Here is an 18,750-nt window from a genome sequence, read left to right on the forward strand (position 1 = left end):
AACCCTTTATTTTGAATTGTTAATAAATCCTTGATTTGTTTGTATATTTCCGTTCTCCCGACTCCTTTGTCCCCCGGTTAATTTCTTATGTTACTTCCTTCGTCCCCTGGATAACTTTGGGAACGTAACAGCTGGTAAAATAGGGAAAGTAGGTGATGAAAAGGTGTTTCTGTACAATTTTACAATTACAATTTCACATTTGGCAGACGCTTTTATCCAAAGCGACTTACACATGAGATTTGCATACAACACAAGCAAGTTTCTAGATAGGAGAGAACAACGAGAGTAAGTGCTATAGAGCTAAGTTCTGGTCCAACAGGACAAAGGTGCTATGAGGGAGTGCTACAAGGCAGTGCTATGAGTACTGCTCTGTACTGGTGTGAAAGAGTGGAGAGTAAGTGCAGAATGTCATGTATGTACAGGATAATGTTCGCATGTTTGCAGCAGTAGCCTAAAGGTCGGAGAAGCTCAAATTAGGCTTGGGTGATATCCAAAATTTAATATCGCGATACTGTCCCGCCAAAATCACTGGACCACCTGTATTTAAAATCCATCTGAAGTGAGTGCTGATGACACTGAGGTGTTGACACGGTACCTGGTCTGGAAGGGCTGAACCTTGGGGGATTTGGGCGGCTTGTTAGCTTCGACGGCCAGCAGCTGGATGGATCCGTTGTCCGAGGCCACCGCCAAGTAATGAGACCCCTGACAGAAGGTCAGCGTCTTCACATGGCCGCCGATACGAGAATACGTCAGCACCGACCTGGAGGAGAGGAGCGGGGACGTCAGAGGGATAATAATGAATTAACTGCAACAGTAAATACGAGACCATTTCCTGTCCTGAGGCAAATTCAGTCTGCCGGGCGCAAAGAAAACACAGAAAACACTGTGATGACAAAAGCAACAGTGGACAACATCCAACACTATTATACACAATTACTGTTAAAATGTTTTTCCCAGTTGCACATGGTCGGGAAAACAGAATAGCAGCAGGCTATTCTGATCCTTAAAAACTTTCACAAAATCTGCAGTTAAATCAGTCATTCTGAATTGTAAATGTTAGCCCACACACACACACACACACACACACACACACACACACACACACACACACACACACACACATTAATAGCTAAAGACAGACAGACAGATGTGAAAATCCTGTTATCCTGCTGGAGTTCTGAAAGGTGCCAGAACCCCAGGAGAAGTGATGATGAAGTACCAGGCAGTGGTGGTTTTGGTTGTTGTTAAAATAAACTACCGTGTGGTTTTGGAAGTTATGGTTAGAAACTACCAGGTGGTTTTGTTCGGTGTAATTACAGACAAACTGACATTGTGGAGGGTGTCTGTGATAATAAAATACCTGGCAGTGGTAGTTTGGTAGTTTTGGTGATAAACTACCAGGTTGTTTCTTGGCGTTTGTATTCACTGTTTTTTTTGGTAGTTCTGGATATGAATTACCTGGTAGTTATAATAACCAACCTAGCGTTGGTTAACTGACCTGGTGGTGTTGGTTAACTGACCTGGTGGTGTTGGTTAACTGACCTGGTGGTTGTGGTTAACTGACCTGGTGGATGTGGTTTTGGTTAACTGACCTGGTGGTTGTGGTTAACTGACCTGGTGGATGTGGTTTTGGTTAACTGACCTGGTGGATGTGGTTTTGGTTAACTGACCTGGTGGTTGTGGTTAACTGACCTGGTGGATGTGGTTTTGGTTAACTGACGCGGTGGTTGTGGTTAACTGACCTGGTGGTTTTGGTTAACTGACCTGGTGGTTTTGTTAACTGACCTGGTGGTGGTGGTTAACTGACCTGGTGGTATTGGATAACTGAACTGGTGGTTGTGGTTAACTGACCTGGTGGTGGTGGTTGTGTTAACTGACCTGGTGGTTGTGGTATTGGTTAACTGACCTGGTGGTTTTGTTAACTGACCTGGTGGTTTTGTTAACTGACCTGGTGGTGGTGGTTAACTGACCTGGTGGTGGTTTTGTTAACTGACCTGGTGGGTTTGTTAACTGACCTGGTGGTTGTGGTAACTGACCTGGTGGTTTTGTTAACTGACCTGGTGGTGGTGGTTAACTGACCTGGTGGTTTTGTTAACTGACCTGGTGGTGGTGGTTAACTGACCTGGTGGTGGTTTTGTTAACTGACCTGGTGGTGGTGGTTGTGTTAACTGACCTGGTGGTTTTGTTAACTGACCTGGTGGTGGTGGTTAACTGACCTGGTGGTGGTTTTGTTAACTGACCTGGTGGTGGTGGTTAACTGACCTGGTGGTGGTGGTTAACTGACCTGGTGGTGGTTTTGTTAACTGACCTGGTGGTTTTGTTAACTGACCTGGTGGTGGTTTTGTTAACTGACCTGGTGGTTTTGTTAACTGACCTGGTGGTTTTGTTAACTGACCCGGTGGTTGTGTTAACTGACCTGGTGGTTGTGGTATTGGTTAACTGACCTGGTGGTTTTGTTAACTGACCTGGTGGTGGTGGTCTTGCCCTCCATCTTCTGGCTGTCCCACACCTTGACGGTGCCGTCGTTGGAGGCCGTGGCGAAGATGGAGTGTTCGTCAGAGACTCGGATGCGGTTGACGGCAGCTTTGTGTTCATGGAGGTGAGCGACCAGCAGCCCCTTAGGGTGCCACCCTGCAGCACCACACACACACACACACACACACACACACACACACACACACACACACACACACACACACACACACACACACACACACACACACACACACACACACACACACACACACACACACACACACACACACACACACACACACACACACACACACACACACACTTCTGTAAGGCCTACTGTACATTACAACACTACACGAAGACAACACCTATATCACATTTAACCACCAGCAATCTCTACTTTATATGTCTGGTACATCCATTTCCTGACCTGTTGTCTTTTGCACCATGTCATATGCAAATGCCTACTAAAGCAAAATAAATTTCCATGTGGGATAATAAAGTATTCTATTCCAGTCTCTAGTTTCTGTAATAATAGACAGCGTGTCGTTAGTGGATCTGCTCCAGGACAGCAGGGCTACACGTGGCTCCACAGATCTTATCTTGATAATATTTACTGAAACACTGGTACACACATTAAAAAGACATTTTACAGAATATGTTTCATCTGCAAGGAATCTCAGAAACTCAGGGTAGAAAAACCCCGCCGACCACAGCAGGCCTTCTGCAGTGTCTCTGCCAGCCAGACCTCGTAAACAGTGTGAGTTTGTATGAGAGACTTTGTGAAGACGGGAAATCAGGCATGTCAAAAACATATATGACACATGAGAAACTTCTGCAAAACCACTTGCTGCTGGTTTGTGGCTGACTGCTAGACAGAAATCATGATGTTGTTTGAGGTTGTGTTTATAAGGGAAATCAACCGCTGTAGTGTTTGGTTGGGATGAAAACCAGCAAACTCTGACCATGGCTGAGGTTGAAACACTCTACATTAGAGCTGCAACGATTCATCGATTAGTTGTCAACTATTAAATTAATCGCCAACTATTTTGATAATGGATTAATCGGTTTGAGTCATTTTTTAAGAAAAATAAGTCAAAATTCTCTGATTCCAGCTTCTTAAATGTGAATATTTTCTGGTTTCTTTACTCCTCTATGACAGTAAACTGAATATCTTTTGGGTTGTGGACAAAACAAGACATTTGAGGACGTCATCTTGGGCTTTGGGAAACACTGATCCACATTTTTCACCATTTTCTGACATTTTATAGATCAAACAACTAATCGATTAATCGAGAAAATAATCGTCAGTTTAATCGACAATGAAGATAATCGTTAGTTGCAGCCCTTCTCTACATAGTGTTATATCCATGTTATTGCATTTGCCAACATTGTCAACCAGGAAACTATTTTCAATGAGCATATTGTGAAAAATAAAGTGAAGCCTCCCTCCCCCGGAGCCGGGGCCGGGGAGCGGAGGTTAAAGAGTTACCGGGCGGAGGAGGCCGGCTCTCCCACTCGGCGCTCTCCATCATCTGCTTGGCCATGCGCTCGGCGCTGCACTGCTCCCTCTTCTGCTGCAGCAGCTGCTGCAGCTCCGCCTTGCAGGTGTTGATGCGGCGCTGGTAGGCGGGGCCTCCGGCGACCGACTGCACCACCGGGACCGCCGGGGCCACCGTGCTCTTCCTGTTCTGGTTCACCGGCCCGTCAGCCACCTGGGAACAAATCCTTCATCAGCTGACTGACTAGTTGAGATAAAGTTTGAGTCTGAGTTTGAGTTTATTAGTATTCATGCTCACAGTTAACAACTGAATAGAAGCAGAATTTACATTAATAAAAATAGAAATATATCTATACATGATTGTACCTCATAAAAATGTAAAACTATACATATCTATATACACACATGCACCCATACATTCATACTCATACATACGCATTTACAAAATACAACTTTACAAAATACATTACTGTATATTATGAGTAATACAAGTTTGAACACTATCTGCCTCTCCAAGACCACAGTATAGAAACATGGCATTGTTCTAGTCTGCAGTTTGTAACATAAATGAAGATGAGGTCAGCTGGCTCAGTGTGGCAGTGAATGAGGAACATATGTATGTGTAAATACATTGTGTGTTTGTGTGTGTTTCTGATAACCGGCCCGCTGTAAGACTCTGTTACCTCCTGACCAGCCTCCTGCTAACAAGAATAAAACTCACGTACAGCTTGTTTTATAGGGAGGAGAGGAAGAGTGACTGGATCTGAGCCAGGGTGAGGTGATGCCTCACACTGCAGCTCCACTCCAGAGCTGTTGGTCCTGTGTTGCTCAATGGGCAGAGCAACTACAGCAACTAGTATGCATACGATATCGATATAGATATAGATATACAGCAGATATAGATTTTGCTTTTGTACTCTTGTTTTTAACCAATGTTCCACCAGGTCAGTTAATGTTTTTAATGTTGTTCTGGTCTTGTTTTGGTTTTTGTGTGGAGTCCAGGAAGAGGAGTTTGGTTAGCCAACAGCTAATAAACAAATGGGCAGAGCGAGGCACTAACGCTGCCAGGGTTTGGGGTTCAATTCCCACAGTCCAGCACAACTGACAGGCTTATCGACCTGGAGCCAGTTTTCTGGTGGTTGTTGGTAATTTCAAGCCCTGCGCTGAAGTCACTCTAGGCCTGATCAGGTCAATTCCAAGACCAGGTCCAGTTATTTGACTCCTATTCAAGACCAGAATAGGCAACAAACCAAGTCCATTTCTTTCCAAATGTAAAAATACTGCTTAAAGGATAAGTAATAGTAAAAACATCAAAACTATGAAATAACACGAATGGAATTATGCAGTGACCAAAAAAGTGTTAAACAAAATCAAAACTATCTTTTAAGATCATTTTAAAGTAGCCGCCCTTTGCCTTGATGGAAAGGCAAAGGCTTTGGAAAGAAATTCATACATAGGATCAATTATTTATATTTGTCTAAGAAACTAATTTCAAGCATTTAAGCAGAAGCCTTTAGATCAAAAAGGCTTTAAGAAAATTAAAAACACAGAACAATCAGGTGGGTCCAGACTTTTGACTGGTAGTGTTAAAGGATAAGGCTGGTGTTTTTTAATGCATTTCTTACCATCAACAAATCCTATGAAAATAACAAAATCAGCAATGATTTTGTTTTGCCAGCAAATCTCGTCCATGTAGCCGGTGCCCAATGAAGCCATGTCCCAGCAGCCATAGAACTCCATTGTATTAAAAAAACGATTAACTAGAAATATCCGCCTAGCGGTTGTACGCCTCCGCCAATAAACTTTGTTTCATCATTGCAAGGACAGTCTTTATTTATTGAACAAATATAATTAATGTGATTATTAGGTCAACTTAAAGGATTTTGGTGTCTGCAAAAGTAAGTGACAGCACTTCCACCGTTTTTGTAGAATGACCCAAGATTGTTTTCTCAGCTACAGTGGTAAGCAAAACATTATGATGTCACAGTGAAGCTGACCTTTGAACTTTTGGATATAAAATGTCATCACTTCATCGTTTTATCCGATTAGACATTTGTGTGAAATTTTGTCATAATTAGCGTATGAATTCTTGAGTTATGGCCAAAAACGTCTTTTGTGAGGTCACAGTGACCTTGACCTTTGACCATCAAAATCTAATCAGTTCATCCTTGAGTCCAAGTGGACGTTTGTGCCAAATCTGAAGAAATTCCGTCAGGCGTTCCTGAGATATCATGTTCATGAGAAAGGGACAGACGGACGGACGGACGGACGGACGGACGGACGGACGTACGGACGGACAACCCGAAAACATAATTCCGTGCTCCGGTCATTGTTTACAGTCCGATTAGCAACTTGAGACGCGAGAGTCAAACGTTTCTCCACACAAAACACAAACATCGATACTTTCTGTAGGTGTTTTAGGTCCAGACGACATTTGGGCTAATCTCTATAAACAGATATCTGCATATGAGACGTCGTCTCTCGACTCCGACTCCATTCTCGCGTCTCAAGTCGCTAATCGGACTGTAAACAATGACCGGCGCACAGAAGAGGAAGTCTTGGCCCGGATGTCCTCTGGCTGCACCGGAAACCCCCAAATATTGGCCGTCGCCCCCAGAGTCTAATCGTCATCAGACCGATAGACGATGGGTTCAGAGATTGGGTGTGGGCGGGTTGTGGTGGCGGTGTGGGTGAGGTGGTGGTGCGGGTGGGGTGTGGCGGTGTGGGTGTGGTTACCGTGGCGGTCTGCGGCAGCGCCGGCTCCTGCGACCCGAACATGCTCTTCCACTCCTCGTTCATGTTGGAGTCCTGCTTGGTGTGCTTCCTCGCTGCGGACAGCCGGGGAACAGAACAGCTTCAACAACAGGATGTGGGACCGCTCTCATGCCACAGTTAACGACAAACTCAGTCAATGAATGTTAGGGAGGTTTCCGAGGAAAAGCGCAGCTAAGCGGTATGGCACCGCAACATGCTGACCAGATGCTGCGATTTCCAGGGCTGTTTAGAATTACGCTACAAAAAATGTTTATCGGAAATCAGATTTTGAATCTTGTATGCCGTCTTAAAACCTCTTTTCTTGAAAAATCTGAGATAACTTTGCATGTTTCCAATCAAACACAGCTTGTTTCAATCATTTCTTTGAATAAAGTGAAATTATACAACTGGACTGTCCTGCTGTATTTCAAGATGTTGCCTAAGTGTTTCAGGGAAATTTATGAAACAAAGAAATTCATTAGAAACAATTAAAGTTATTTCATCCCAAAGTGAGATTTGTACACTAGATTTAACAAAAATAAAATGATAAGACTCAACAGACTTTCAGTTGACTTGCTGAGATGAACATTTTTTGCAGTGGAGAGAGACACTGGATTCTTAGGTACTGGGAGAAGACGGAGGGAAGATGATTAATGTGGGAGATTAGAGGAGTGGAGTTTCCTCAAGGCCTTTTCTTTCTAAACGCTCTGCCACAGACGGCAGCGATTCCCCTCTGTTGACTCACAGAAAACATTTGGAAACAGAGTTATGTGAGGAACGCAGCGCTGGAAGTCAAAGGCTCGGCAGCGACGCTCTCTGAGCTTCACACCAAACCAACCGGTGACAGAAACGTTAGCGGAGGCGTTCGCTCCGTCCGCTGCAGCACAACAACACACACCGTGTTTGTTCAGCCGTTAAACACCTCATTTATTTTGGGTTAAAGAGACTTGCGGTTGCTCAAGGGGGAGCAAGTGTTGACTGCAGACCAAGCTGTCCATTATAACAGAGTCAACAGAACAGAACACAGTAGAATTACAGAGAACAAGAGACAATAGAAAAAAGTAGAGCCGGATTTGCCATGAGGGGAATTTCTCTTGTAAAATAACACTATAAACTACTTTTATGGGAAGAGATTTACGGAAGAGGATTAGGGCCACATGTGAAAAATGTATTTGAGTTCTGAGTTTAAAGTCAGAATTCTGACTGTTAAAGTCAGAATGAGAATGAGAATGAGTCAAAGAAGATGAGGAATGAGAGGAAGATGAAGGAGAAAGAACAGGAAGAAAAAAAGTCAGGAAGAAAAAAAACAGCAAGACATAGACAGCAAAAAAAAAAATCAGGAAGGAAGAAATAAAAGGAAAGAAGGGCAGAAAGAATGAAAGAAAAATTAAGAAAGAAAGAAAAAGAAAGGCAGAACGGAAGAACAAAAGAAAGAAAACAACAAAACAAAGAACAAAAGAAAGAAAACAACAAAACAAAGAACAAAAGAAAGAAAACAACAAAACAAAGAAAAAAGAAAGAATGGAAGTGAGAAAAAAGAATGAAAGAAAGAAGACAGAAAGAAAGAAAGAAAGAAAGAAAGAAAGAAAGAAAGAAAGAAAGAAAGAAAGAAAGAAAGGACAAACTAACTAAGATGAATTTATTTTGAATCTGTTAGTGGGGGGAAATGTTTATGTCACATCCCAGTTAATGAAATCCAAAACACAATTCAGAAAATAAAACATTGATAAGTGAATTAAAGTTTTTCAGTCACACCTTGTTGTCACTCTGCTGTTAGCGCCGGAGTGACAGATAAGACACTTTAGTAAAGCGGACATGTGTGTGTGTGTGTGTGTGTGTGTGTGTGTGTGTGTGTGTGTGTGTGTGTGTGTGTGTGTGTGTGTGTGACGCTGCGGTCCGTCCGGCTTGGCAGACACAGTTAGAGGTGAGAGTTTAAATTCAGGGGGAAATGTTAGACGTGTTACTCTCACAGCAAACATGCAGCACCACTTCAAGCTAAATCACATGAGACCGTATACCAGATGCCATGGAGACGGACTCTGTGAAATGAAAACAAAGAAAGTTATAACACCAAACAGACGAAACAGATCGTGTCCGGTTTGTGTTTGTGATGAAGCGCCGCGGGACGTCCCGGAAGACGCCGCCGCTCTTCGATGGAAAAACCACGCAGACGGTTTCTCCTTTCTCTTGCTTCAGCTGAAGAATTTGGTTCCAAAACGAGATGAAAAGGCTGACACACGCACTCTTAACAACATGACTGACAGCGCAAAAACCACATCACACTACGTTTAAGGAGTAGTTGCCAATTTCTGTACTTAATTGACTAAATGAAAACATTTCTACCGACTGGATTTTCTATATTTAAAGAGATATTAGCCTCCTTTCCACTGAGGGCCAACCCCAGTGCTTGAACTTAGTTCCAGAGTTCCTGACCTGTTTCCACTGGTTTGGCCTGGGCCAAAACCGGGCTTGTCCAGGAACTCAAGCCCTTCTGCTCGGCCCTTCCAAACCCTCAGGGCCAAAGTCAGTAGGCCCTGGTGCTTAAATATCGTTGAGATTTTTGTACAAAGGGGGAATAGCTGTCCAGAAAACAGCCTGATTAGCGTTAGCGATCATTCGCTCTCCATCTCACAGCAGTAAACTCTCAGCCTGGTTCAGACTCCTGAGTCTCGTCCCTCCACTCTTCAGATTCTGTGGAGCGATTCAGAGAGTCTGGTGTTTCCCTCGTCCATGGCTTGTTCTCGCTTTGAGAAACAATTGAGCCAATCAGAGCCTTTGTGGGCGGGACTAAAGTTTGAACTGTACCTGCAACGGTTTTTCATTGGTGTTTCAGCAGAATAGATTTGTTGAAATCACCTCCTTAACCAACAGATTGTCTTTGCAAAGACGATATTTTTGTCAAAAATGGCCGACATCAGTGTGACTGAAAATAACGTCAGAGCGGTCGGATACGTCAGTCACTAGTGATTGGTTCAGATACGTGGGTCACTAGTGATCGGTTCAGATACGTGGGTCACTAGTGATCGGTTCAGATACGTCAGTCACTAGTGATCGGTTCAGATACGTGGGTCACTAGTGATCGGTTCAGATACGTCAGTCACTAGTTATCGGTTCGGGGAAAATCAACCCCTCCACACAGAAAACGACTAACGAAGAGGAAATCTCAGGCTGAATAATGGATTGGAACCAGATGGACGTTCAGTCTGAACATCAGGCTAGTGAAGGACTAACATTAAACGACCTGTGTGCGTTCACTAGGTGTTTAAATGTTTGTCCAGCGGTGAGGTGTTGGCCTCATCCTGCAACCCTTCTTCTGCCTTTCAAAACTTCCCACAAAGTAATTAAAAGTAACATTAACATACAGACTGACTTGTTGACAAGCAGCTGTGTAGCGAGGATGAGGTTGTTCAGTGGGAAAATGTTGCCAAGTTTAGCTCCAGTGCTGAAGTTCCAGGTTCGAGTCCCTGGACCGAGTCCCTGGACCAAAGTTCCTGGGCGTTTGGCCTTCAGTAGGAAGGAGGCTCCTGACACCGTTTTTTCCCCCGAAATGGAAACGCTTTGGAATACTCTTCAGTTTAAAGTTTCCATGTTCATCTACGTGTTGAGTGACTTTCATGACCCTCTTTGATTAATTTCATAAATCAATGGGGCGTCACCTGAAAAAATAAGCATTCTTTTTTTCATTCTTGCAAAACATACTTTTTGCAGATGTGCATTTTTTTTTTTCCGATAACAGCAGCGTTCATTCAGCACAGCGGTCGTGTTCAGAAGTTAAAATAGAGAGATGGATGTAAGAAAACAACAAACCTGACTGTGACCGATTGGCTGGCATTAGACTCAAAAACATTTACACTTCAGTCTTTCTGAAAACGAATTTGGACGAAACCCAAAACTCTCCTTAAGACTTACAGTTACAGGGAAGTTACACTGGACGTTTCTTCAGAAGCAGACTGCGTGCCGTGACGCTCCGTGTGGATTCCTGTTTCCAGATTTTTGCACAGCTTAGATCTCTATGGCTGGAACTTTTAATTTCATGACTTCTCCAACTAATTAAGCTCGTATTTATTATACAGACTGTGGGGCGGCGCCGACCTGCTTTTGAATTTCTGCACACGCTACGGGTGAACGCTTGACCCGTTGATAGATCTTCGACCCTGGATGTAATTAATGTCTGACATTTTATTATCTATCTTATCGGCTTTAATTCGTTACCATTTCATTGTCTGTAAAGCACTTTCTAACTCCGTTTTCAAAAGTGCAAAGCAAAATTTAAGGTGAAGCTTTAATGATCCTGAGGGGAAATTCCATTCCAAATTTTCATTCAATGTAATGGTGCATCCATAAAAAAAATTTCATCTCGGGTTTGAATATTTTACTCAATATGAGCAGCTGCAGCTTCAGTGACGCGTTGGAACAGCAGATACAGAATGGATATGAATGAGGTATTGTTGTACAGTATCAAGAAAATGCTTAATAATTTTTAAGCTACTTAAGAGGAAATTTATGGGGAAAGTCAAGGTGTGAGGGGTTAATGAAACCCGATCAAAACTCCACTGGTTCAACTAAAAAATGCATCGCCATCAAGTGTGTTTTTCTTGGTTCGTGAAATGTTGACATTTTGGAGATATGAGGGTTTCATCCGACAGTGGCGATATGTGTGTGTGTGTGTGTGTGTGTGTGCGTGTGTGTGTGCATATATCCAATCACTTATACACTACATCACGTGATAGTTACCTCTCTTGTCGTCGACCTCGGCCTTGGGCTTGACCAGGTCGACCTGGCAGCCGGTGATGCCGAGCGTGGCGAGGTCGATGACGCCGGTCTGCGCCGCCTCGCCCAGGTGGCTCTGCTCGCCCATGTTGGCCTTGGCCTTGTTGGATTTCAGCATGAAGTCTTTGAGCGCCAGCAGCTTGTCCTCCTCCGCCTCGGTCATCCCCTGCAGCAGAGAGGAGAGGAAACAGGAGGAACGCAACGGTTTGGACTGGATGACTGGACACCAAGAGACGGATTTGTTTTCAGGAAAAGCAACTGACTCAATCCCTCTTCAAAGATAACGCTCTGACAGAAGGGAGAAACAGGAACACAAACATGATGAATCTGACAGTAATGGGTTAGCGGTAAGGGAAAACAGCAGTAACTATTTTTTGCCAAAAGGTAGATCATCACAAGTACAGATAAACGTTATTAAATTCCGTAGCACAGAAAATAGTCCCCGGTGTAATGAAGAATTTGTTCCCATTTGAATTTGATCTGGTAATAACTACAACAGCCTGACTTTTCATGGTAACAGTTAGCGATTTTTACAATGTTAAACTATGTCTTTGTGAGCTGGATTTCAAGGTTTTTAGCTTACAGTTGGAGCCAATGACTTCCGGGCTGAAGGCTAAAAACGGTACCTGGGAAGTCAGAAAGTAACGGGAGTAGAGCAAACGCATTGTTGAGTTTGTTATTTTCATAGGATTTGTTGACGGTAAGCAATGCATTAAAAAACACCGGCCTTATCCTTTAAGGCATGAGTTAAAATTTGAAGTAATTTTTCTCAGTTTCACTACAGTTTACTGCCCTCTGTTAGAGTCTGTTGTCCTGTACATTGTGTCAGCATGTACTGCACTGCTAGGAGAGTTGTCAATGTTCAGACAGCAGGTAAACCTAATGCGCTTTTCTTTACAGAATACTTGTTGGTCATTGTATTTTAAAGTTGCCAGTGAAGACAGACAGGAAAGACTGGGAGAGAAAGGGGGATGACAGTTTCAGCCTGGGCTTTATTTTCCTACTTTCTGCCATCGTGACGATTGACTGTTCAAACTGTCATCACTTCCTTCACTGTGGAGCTTGACATGGCTTCAGTTCACAGGGAGCGCTGATGTCCAATACACAAACACAGCACCAACATTTGAACCCAAAAAGTGATTCATATACGGCCACATTTTGATCACAATCAATCATTATGATGAGAACAACTAGGAAAACAAGGCCCAGGTGGAAAATAACCAGAATTATCCTTTAAGGCCGACTGCCCACAGTCTAACTTACAAGTGACCAGATCGGATTTGCGTGTTCAGACAGTGTAATAACTTGCTGTCACTACGACACTGGTTGCCATGGTAACGACGCAGGCTTGTGCACGGCAAGGGTGCATTTTCTGTTTTTCCTGTTTGACTGATGAGGAATGCTGCATGGGCTTCAAATATGTTCACTGGAGGTGCTCACTGGAAATAGTCCAGTGTAGAGTCCATATGTAGATAGAAAAAAAAGAAAAAATCTAATGCTCTTCCCTCTGTATAAATTTAAAAAGCCTCGATTATTCTTGGCTATTTCATGTTAAAATGTTAGAAAATGCACCAGCGCGTTGTGGCCCCACCCGGCCCTCTTCATCATTGTTCTCTGTATTTTTTCTTCGTTTTTCCTCTATATACCTGATTCCTATCGCATATGCGAGGAAAAAAAAAAAAAAGTCAGATTTGAGCTGCCTGTTTGAACTCAGCCAGTGTCTCTTCACCAAGATGAAGACATGCTTCTGGTCTTGGCAGTACAAGTCAATTTATTTCTCAGTCGATTTGCTTGCACAATGTTTCGGCCCAATGTGGTTTTTCCTGAGAAAATAATAAAAAAGCTATGCATCAAATCTGGCTGCCAGTGAGGTTTACTGTTACACAACCAAGTTTTTCCACATAATATTATAAAACCTTAGTTGGAATGATTTATATTTAATATTGATGTGATCTGAAACTGCAGAAGCCAACATGGGTCTTCAAGCAGAAAGGTATCAGTAAGGTGACGCACACTGTAAAAACTAAGGGTTCATCAGAGGTTCCTCTAAGACATGGATTCTCCACCTTTTTCATATCAAGGTCCCTAATTTAGTCCACATTAGAGCCACAGATCCCCACTTGATAAGATTTTGTCTCTCAGACCCAAATCTGAGAATATTTTTATTCCAGTCCAGAATCCCATGACTGTCTGTATTGCAGGTAGAGAGATAACAGAGAAACTATTGATCAAAAAAGTCAAACTTCTACATTCTCTAACTGTGCTAACTTCTTGTAAATGAAATAATGGTGAAGTTTAACAATTCATCAATTTGCTGGGGACCCTCTGGAACCCACTCAAGGACCCCTGGTGGTCCGCGGACCCCATGTTGAAAGCCACTGCTCTAAGATCCAATAATCACCTCAGGGTTCCTGACCAGAAAAAACTATCCTTAAAGGCATACTGAGTAGGATTCTGCTGCTTGTGACTTGTAAACACAACCTTCAAAGTTAACCCCTCCTCCCTGCGGTTGCCAGAACAGTAAAAACCTGTAAAAAAGTACGAGACAAAACGCCAAGCAGACAAGGTTTGTTGCAAAACGAGAGTGAAGCTGTTGGCTTTCACCTGTTGGAGAATATTGAAGGAGAGGCTGGGATGAAGAGCGACACAGAGGTAGGAGGTAGGAGCCGGTTAGCTTAGCTGCAGCTTATGCTAATGCTCAATGCCCATGTGCAGTTTCAGATTGATTGGCCAACCCATTGAGGATCAAAATGGATGCAGACAGACAGACAGACAGACGGACAGAGTTTTCCTCATTTTATAGTAGGATAAAACGACTCAGCAGTGGTTTTGGCTGCAGGACACAACTGCTGCCAAAAGGTCGACGCCCAGACAGTCTTCAGAAATTAGACAATCCAGGCAGAAGGCAACAGGCTCTCTGCAGACTCACATCTGTTTGAAATGATGTACAGTAAATGTGTGTGGGAGCCTGAGTCAGTGTCTGCGTATTCTTCAGCGTTTGTTCAGAAGTGAATCCAGCAGCAGCAGATCCAAACACCATTACAGTAAAACCTGGTTCCTCCTGTCTGTGTAGAGCCCCAGGTGAACTCCCTCCTCTGCTCTGTGCGCTCTACTCCCTTGGCAAAACGTTCTCTGTTGCATTTTCTCATATTTTTATGGGATTTCATTTGTCAAACTGTAGGAAAATCCTCTAACCCTGGTTTGTGTGCTTTTCTTTTGATTGTACTTGATTTGAAATGTTTCAAGCCAGTGTGGGTCTCAGGGTCGTGTTGGAAAGGTATTACCAAGGATATAATAATAATAAGCTTTATTTTTATAGAACTTTTCAATATAAAGTTACAAAGTGCTTTACACAGAGAAAACAGAGAGCAAATGCAAACAACAGCAGAAAGAAAACAGACAGAGAGTGACCTTAATGGACTATAAAGAGATTTTAAAAAGATATAAAATCATAATGTTAGCAGTTAAAAGCAAGTTAGTAAAAACAAGAGTTTATTTGTGTTTATAGTTAACTGAAACTAGTCTCATGCATGGTTTTAATCCCAGTTCAGTTTCAGTTGACTATAAACAAAACTAAAACCTTATGTGTATAAACTGAAACAAAAAAAATAAAATCTAAACCTAATAAAAAAACTGAACAAACTGAAAACTCTGCTTCCAAAACTAACAGAAATAAAATAAAAATGACCTTCATTTCTTTTTCAATTTATTCTTTCGCCAGCTGCCTTACATAGTGGGACCTATAATACATTATACATTATCAATACACTGATGCCTGCTGTGCACATCCTGACAGGTTTGTCAGTATGCAGAGAAAACGGCTACCACAACACACTCCATACTAACATTTTGAAATTAAAGTGGATACAGACAACTTTTCAACTTTCCCCCCGTTGTCCCCCCCTAGCGTTTCCAAGTGGTATTGTTGTTTGCGCCGCTCTCGCAAAGACAACCGGATCGCTTTCCGTTAACTGATCAACACCACTATGGAAATAAGAGAGAAGAAAGAAGCCTGTCCACTGAAGAGGTAAATTGAAATTGGCTTCCTTGTAGCTCCTGGTTCGTTTTCTGGCTGCTAGCGGTAGCATTAGCAACATGGCTAACGCTACCGCCAGCAGCCTGGCTACTGTCCAAAGCAAGAAACAACCGTAAGAATCCCAATTTGAACTAGAAACCCCAATCTCAGTGCTATGATAAAGGCAGAGTTACTTACTGCTCCAGTAGAAAGAATGCCAACTGACTGTCGGTTTTGGACCCTCTCGAGTCCCGGAGCCGTCTCCATCCAACCTCCATCCAACGCCCGTCTGAGGTTCACTCTTGTTTTACCTCTATTTCTATCACTCTCCCTCTTCGTCTTCTTTGCCTCCTCCGTCAGCGGGTTCTTTTTATCTTGCCAGGTAGAGTTTCCACTGTCACTTCGGTTGTTCCACCGTCCGCCATTTCAGATACTGGGGATAGCTACCAATAGCTACCGGGGAAAACTATTCTATTCCTCTTTTGGTTGCGCAATGGATGACGCATTTCCTTTATGCCGTAAATCGAGCCTTCATTCTCCCGGGAGATCGTACCCGGTGGCAGACGGAATTGCATAGTGATAGCGAGGCTTATAGGGAACCAATCTAAACGCAGATGGTGTCATTATTCTATAGCCATTACACTGTGCAATCAACATTTACTTCATAATGATAAGTTAAAGCAAAAAAGTTGTCTATAGGGTCTTTAAATACAAACTAAACTCAAACTGAACATTTAAACTAAACTGAAATTGAGCTGAAACGGTTTCACAAATATTAAAGTGTGACTGGCGTTTCTGCTCACTCATCACTGTAAATGGTTTTCCAGCTTGGATCACATCATTAGGAGATATTTGCCTTTGTCTTAGTCGTTTTTCAAAGTAAATATGTTGAAACAAACTCTAAATATTATATATAAATGTTATTATTAGAGTTTCTCCCAGTAAAGAAGGGAGCAGCAGTTTAAATCTAGATTTAATTAATGTTTCATGTTACAGACTGTAGCTGGAGGAAGAGTCTTTGGTTTGTCTGTTGGCTTAACTGGGTTTTGATTGACAGGAGGCGGGGCCTAACGGAACCACAGAGAACTTAGCTATCGGTTGAAACTATTATTTTGGAGGAAAACGTGGAAATCAAAGAAGCAGAAAGCAGAGGTACGACGCCCCCTGCTGTCCCGTCCCGTCTCTCACTGTGTTCTTGAACGTGACGCGTTAATATGAAACAGCTTCTTTCAAAATATAAAAGTTTACAGCCTGATATCATCGTTCTGATGCAGATTGTTGCTTCTCATTCACAGCGATGGATCACCCTTACCGACTGAATCGGAAGCCAGTTGTTTTCTCTGCTGTTTGGAACTGAATGGGAGTGAATGAGCCTGAGAGGTTTGGTAAAACTGATTATAAAATAGCTTTAATCGTGGTGCGTGCCTGTAGAAACTGTCACAACTAACACTGAAGACATGGAAAATCAGGGTTCCCACACCTTTTCACTGATGCAATGACTGATGCAAAACTTCTCCATGACCCCTTGTCAAATTTCCATGACCAAATTTTAATGAGACAGAATTAAAAAGTAACCATCAACTGCACTAACGTTAAGTATTAGTTTGTTTTGCACCTTAAAATCAATAACGATAATATTATTTAACTGTCAACAAAATAGTCAGCAACCAACAATATTTTCCTCTAACAGGCAGATCTAGAGCCAGCCACAGCTTGTTGTGACATTTGACACTATTCAAGAAAAAAAATCTTTATAACTTTTCCAAAACTTTTCTCCTTTGTATCATTTTTCATAGCTTCTCCAGGCCTGGAAAATGCTATTTTAAAATTCAATTACTTTTCCAGCTTTTCCAGGAGTGTGGGAACCATGGAAAATGTAGAAAATGAGCAGAAACTCATGCTGGCCTCGTCCTTTAAGCTTACTGGAGGTCTGACTCCAGGGTTTACCTGGCACCAGAGATGACGATAAAGGCTGAATAGTGGAAACACTGTTTTTGTTAACATTCCCCATTCCTCCTGTTAATGTAATCACTCTGTGCTGTGCGACCTTTTCTATTCGCCTATTTCACACATTTCTTTCTTCAGGCTACTTTTATTTTTCTTAGTGTTGTTTTTTCCGTTCTACTATCGTGTCTCAAAGACATTAATCTGAAAGAGTACTTGCTGTGAAATCTGTTGAGCAGACTGATGTTAAGTTCACCCAAAACCCAAAACCCAAACACACACTCTGCTTCCTTCAGGAATCCTATCAAAGTCTCAGGAAAAAGTCAGATGTGAGGCTGTCAGTAAACTGTCAGTGTTGGAGTCAGGTGTGGTTTGTTTGAGCAAATATTTATCGCTTTTTATTTAATCACCAAAGTGAGAACTGAAGGAGAACAAAAGAAAGAATGATTCAACTTCAAACTAATTCTTAAAAATCCTCGAGTTTTTCAAAAGTGCAGAAAGTGACATTTACTCTGATAAGACGATAACCGACATCAATGTCAAACTCACTGTGAAAAAGATTTATGGTACCAGCTAGTTTAAGACTTTATCTGACCAAATGTGATTACTGATGGTGGGATCTACGTTTTTAAACGGTGACTGAGGAATTCAAGACGAAACTGTAATGATCGCTGTGGGGAAACTGGGCGACGTTTCAAGTGTCAGTTTATGACACCGCTTCATCTCTAAGGCTGCGTTCACACATAGCGTTTTTTTTTTTTTTCCAAAACTGCCACCGCCTTTTTTTTTTTTTTTTTTAGATTAAAACCTAAAATGTGGAGCCGCAGCGAGGAGCACAAAAGGCGGCCGCTCTCGAAAAAATGCCGCGGCCCGCTGAGTTTTCAGCAGAGCGGAACACTTTTTTTAAAAAGTTGAGAAATGTTCCAACTTTTCAGAAAAGCGCCAGGTGATGTGAAACACTTTTTCTCAGCCAATCGATCACGGTGAAGGAGGGGCGGGGCTTCCCACAACCACAACAAAGACGGAGAAGTGGAGAAAGTGGAGAAATGAGTTGCTGTACTTCATTTCCGTTACCGCAAAACACCGATCATAAAGAGGCAGTGAGGATCAGACTGGACGTGTTTTATCTGGTGTTATCCGATGTGAACACCAAAAAACACACTGAATCTGATCTTTTGGGCCACATTCGTATTTGTTAGCCGGTCATTGTTTACAGTCCGATTAGCAACTTGAGACGTGAGAGTCGAACGTTTCTCCACACAAAACACAAACAATACTTTCTGTAGGTGTT

The 18,750-nt window shown here is 42.5% G+C and overlaps 1 protein-coding gene across 1 annotated transcript in view; it reads right to left on the minus strand.

The window, feature by feature from the left end:
• Window positions 1-18,750, minus strand: part of pik3r4 (phosphoinositide-3-kinase, regulatory subunit 4) — a 48,185-nt gene that overhangs the window by 11,916 nt on the left and 17,519 nt on the right. Inside the window, exons 11-15 of the mRNA XM_071547285.1 lie at window positions 11,465-11,666; window positions 6,713-6,804; window positions 3,968-4,190; window positions 2,466-2,631; window positions 596-760 (exon numbers count right to left, since the gene is read on the minus strand). Coding sequence (XP_071403386.1) covers window positions 596-760; window positions 2,466-2,631; window positions 3,968-4,190; window positions 6,713-6,804; window positions 11,465-11,666 — 848 coding nt within the window. The remainder of the gene's footprint in view (window positions 1-595; window positions 761-2,465; window positions 2,632-3,967; window positions 4,191-6,712; window positions 6,805-11,464; window positions 11,667-18,750) is intronic.

Source organism: Centroberyx affinis, unplaced genomic scaffold (genome assembly GCF_046629955.1).
Source record: "Centroberyx affinis isolate AG114_WGS23_722 - 3 ecotype Tasmania unplaced genomic scaffold, CSIRO-AGI_Caff_v1 ptg005775l_1, whole genome shotgun sequence".
In the NCBI taxonomy this organism is placed as follows: domain Eukaryota; kingdom Metazoa; phylum Chordata; class Actinopteri; order Beryciformes; family Berycidae; genus Centroberyx; species Centroberyx affinis.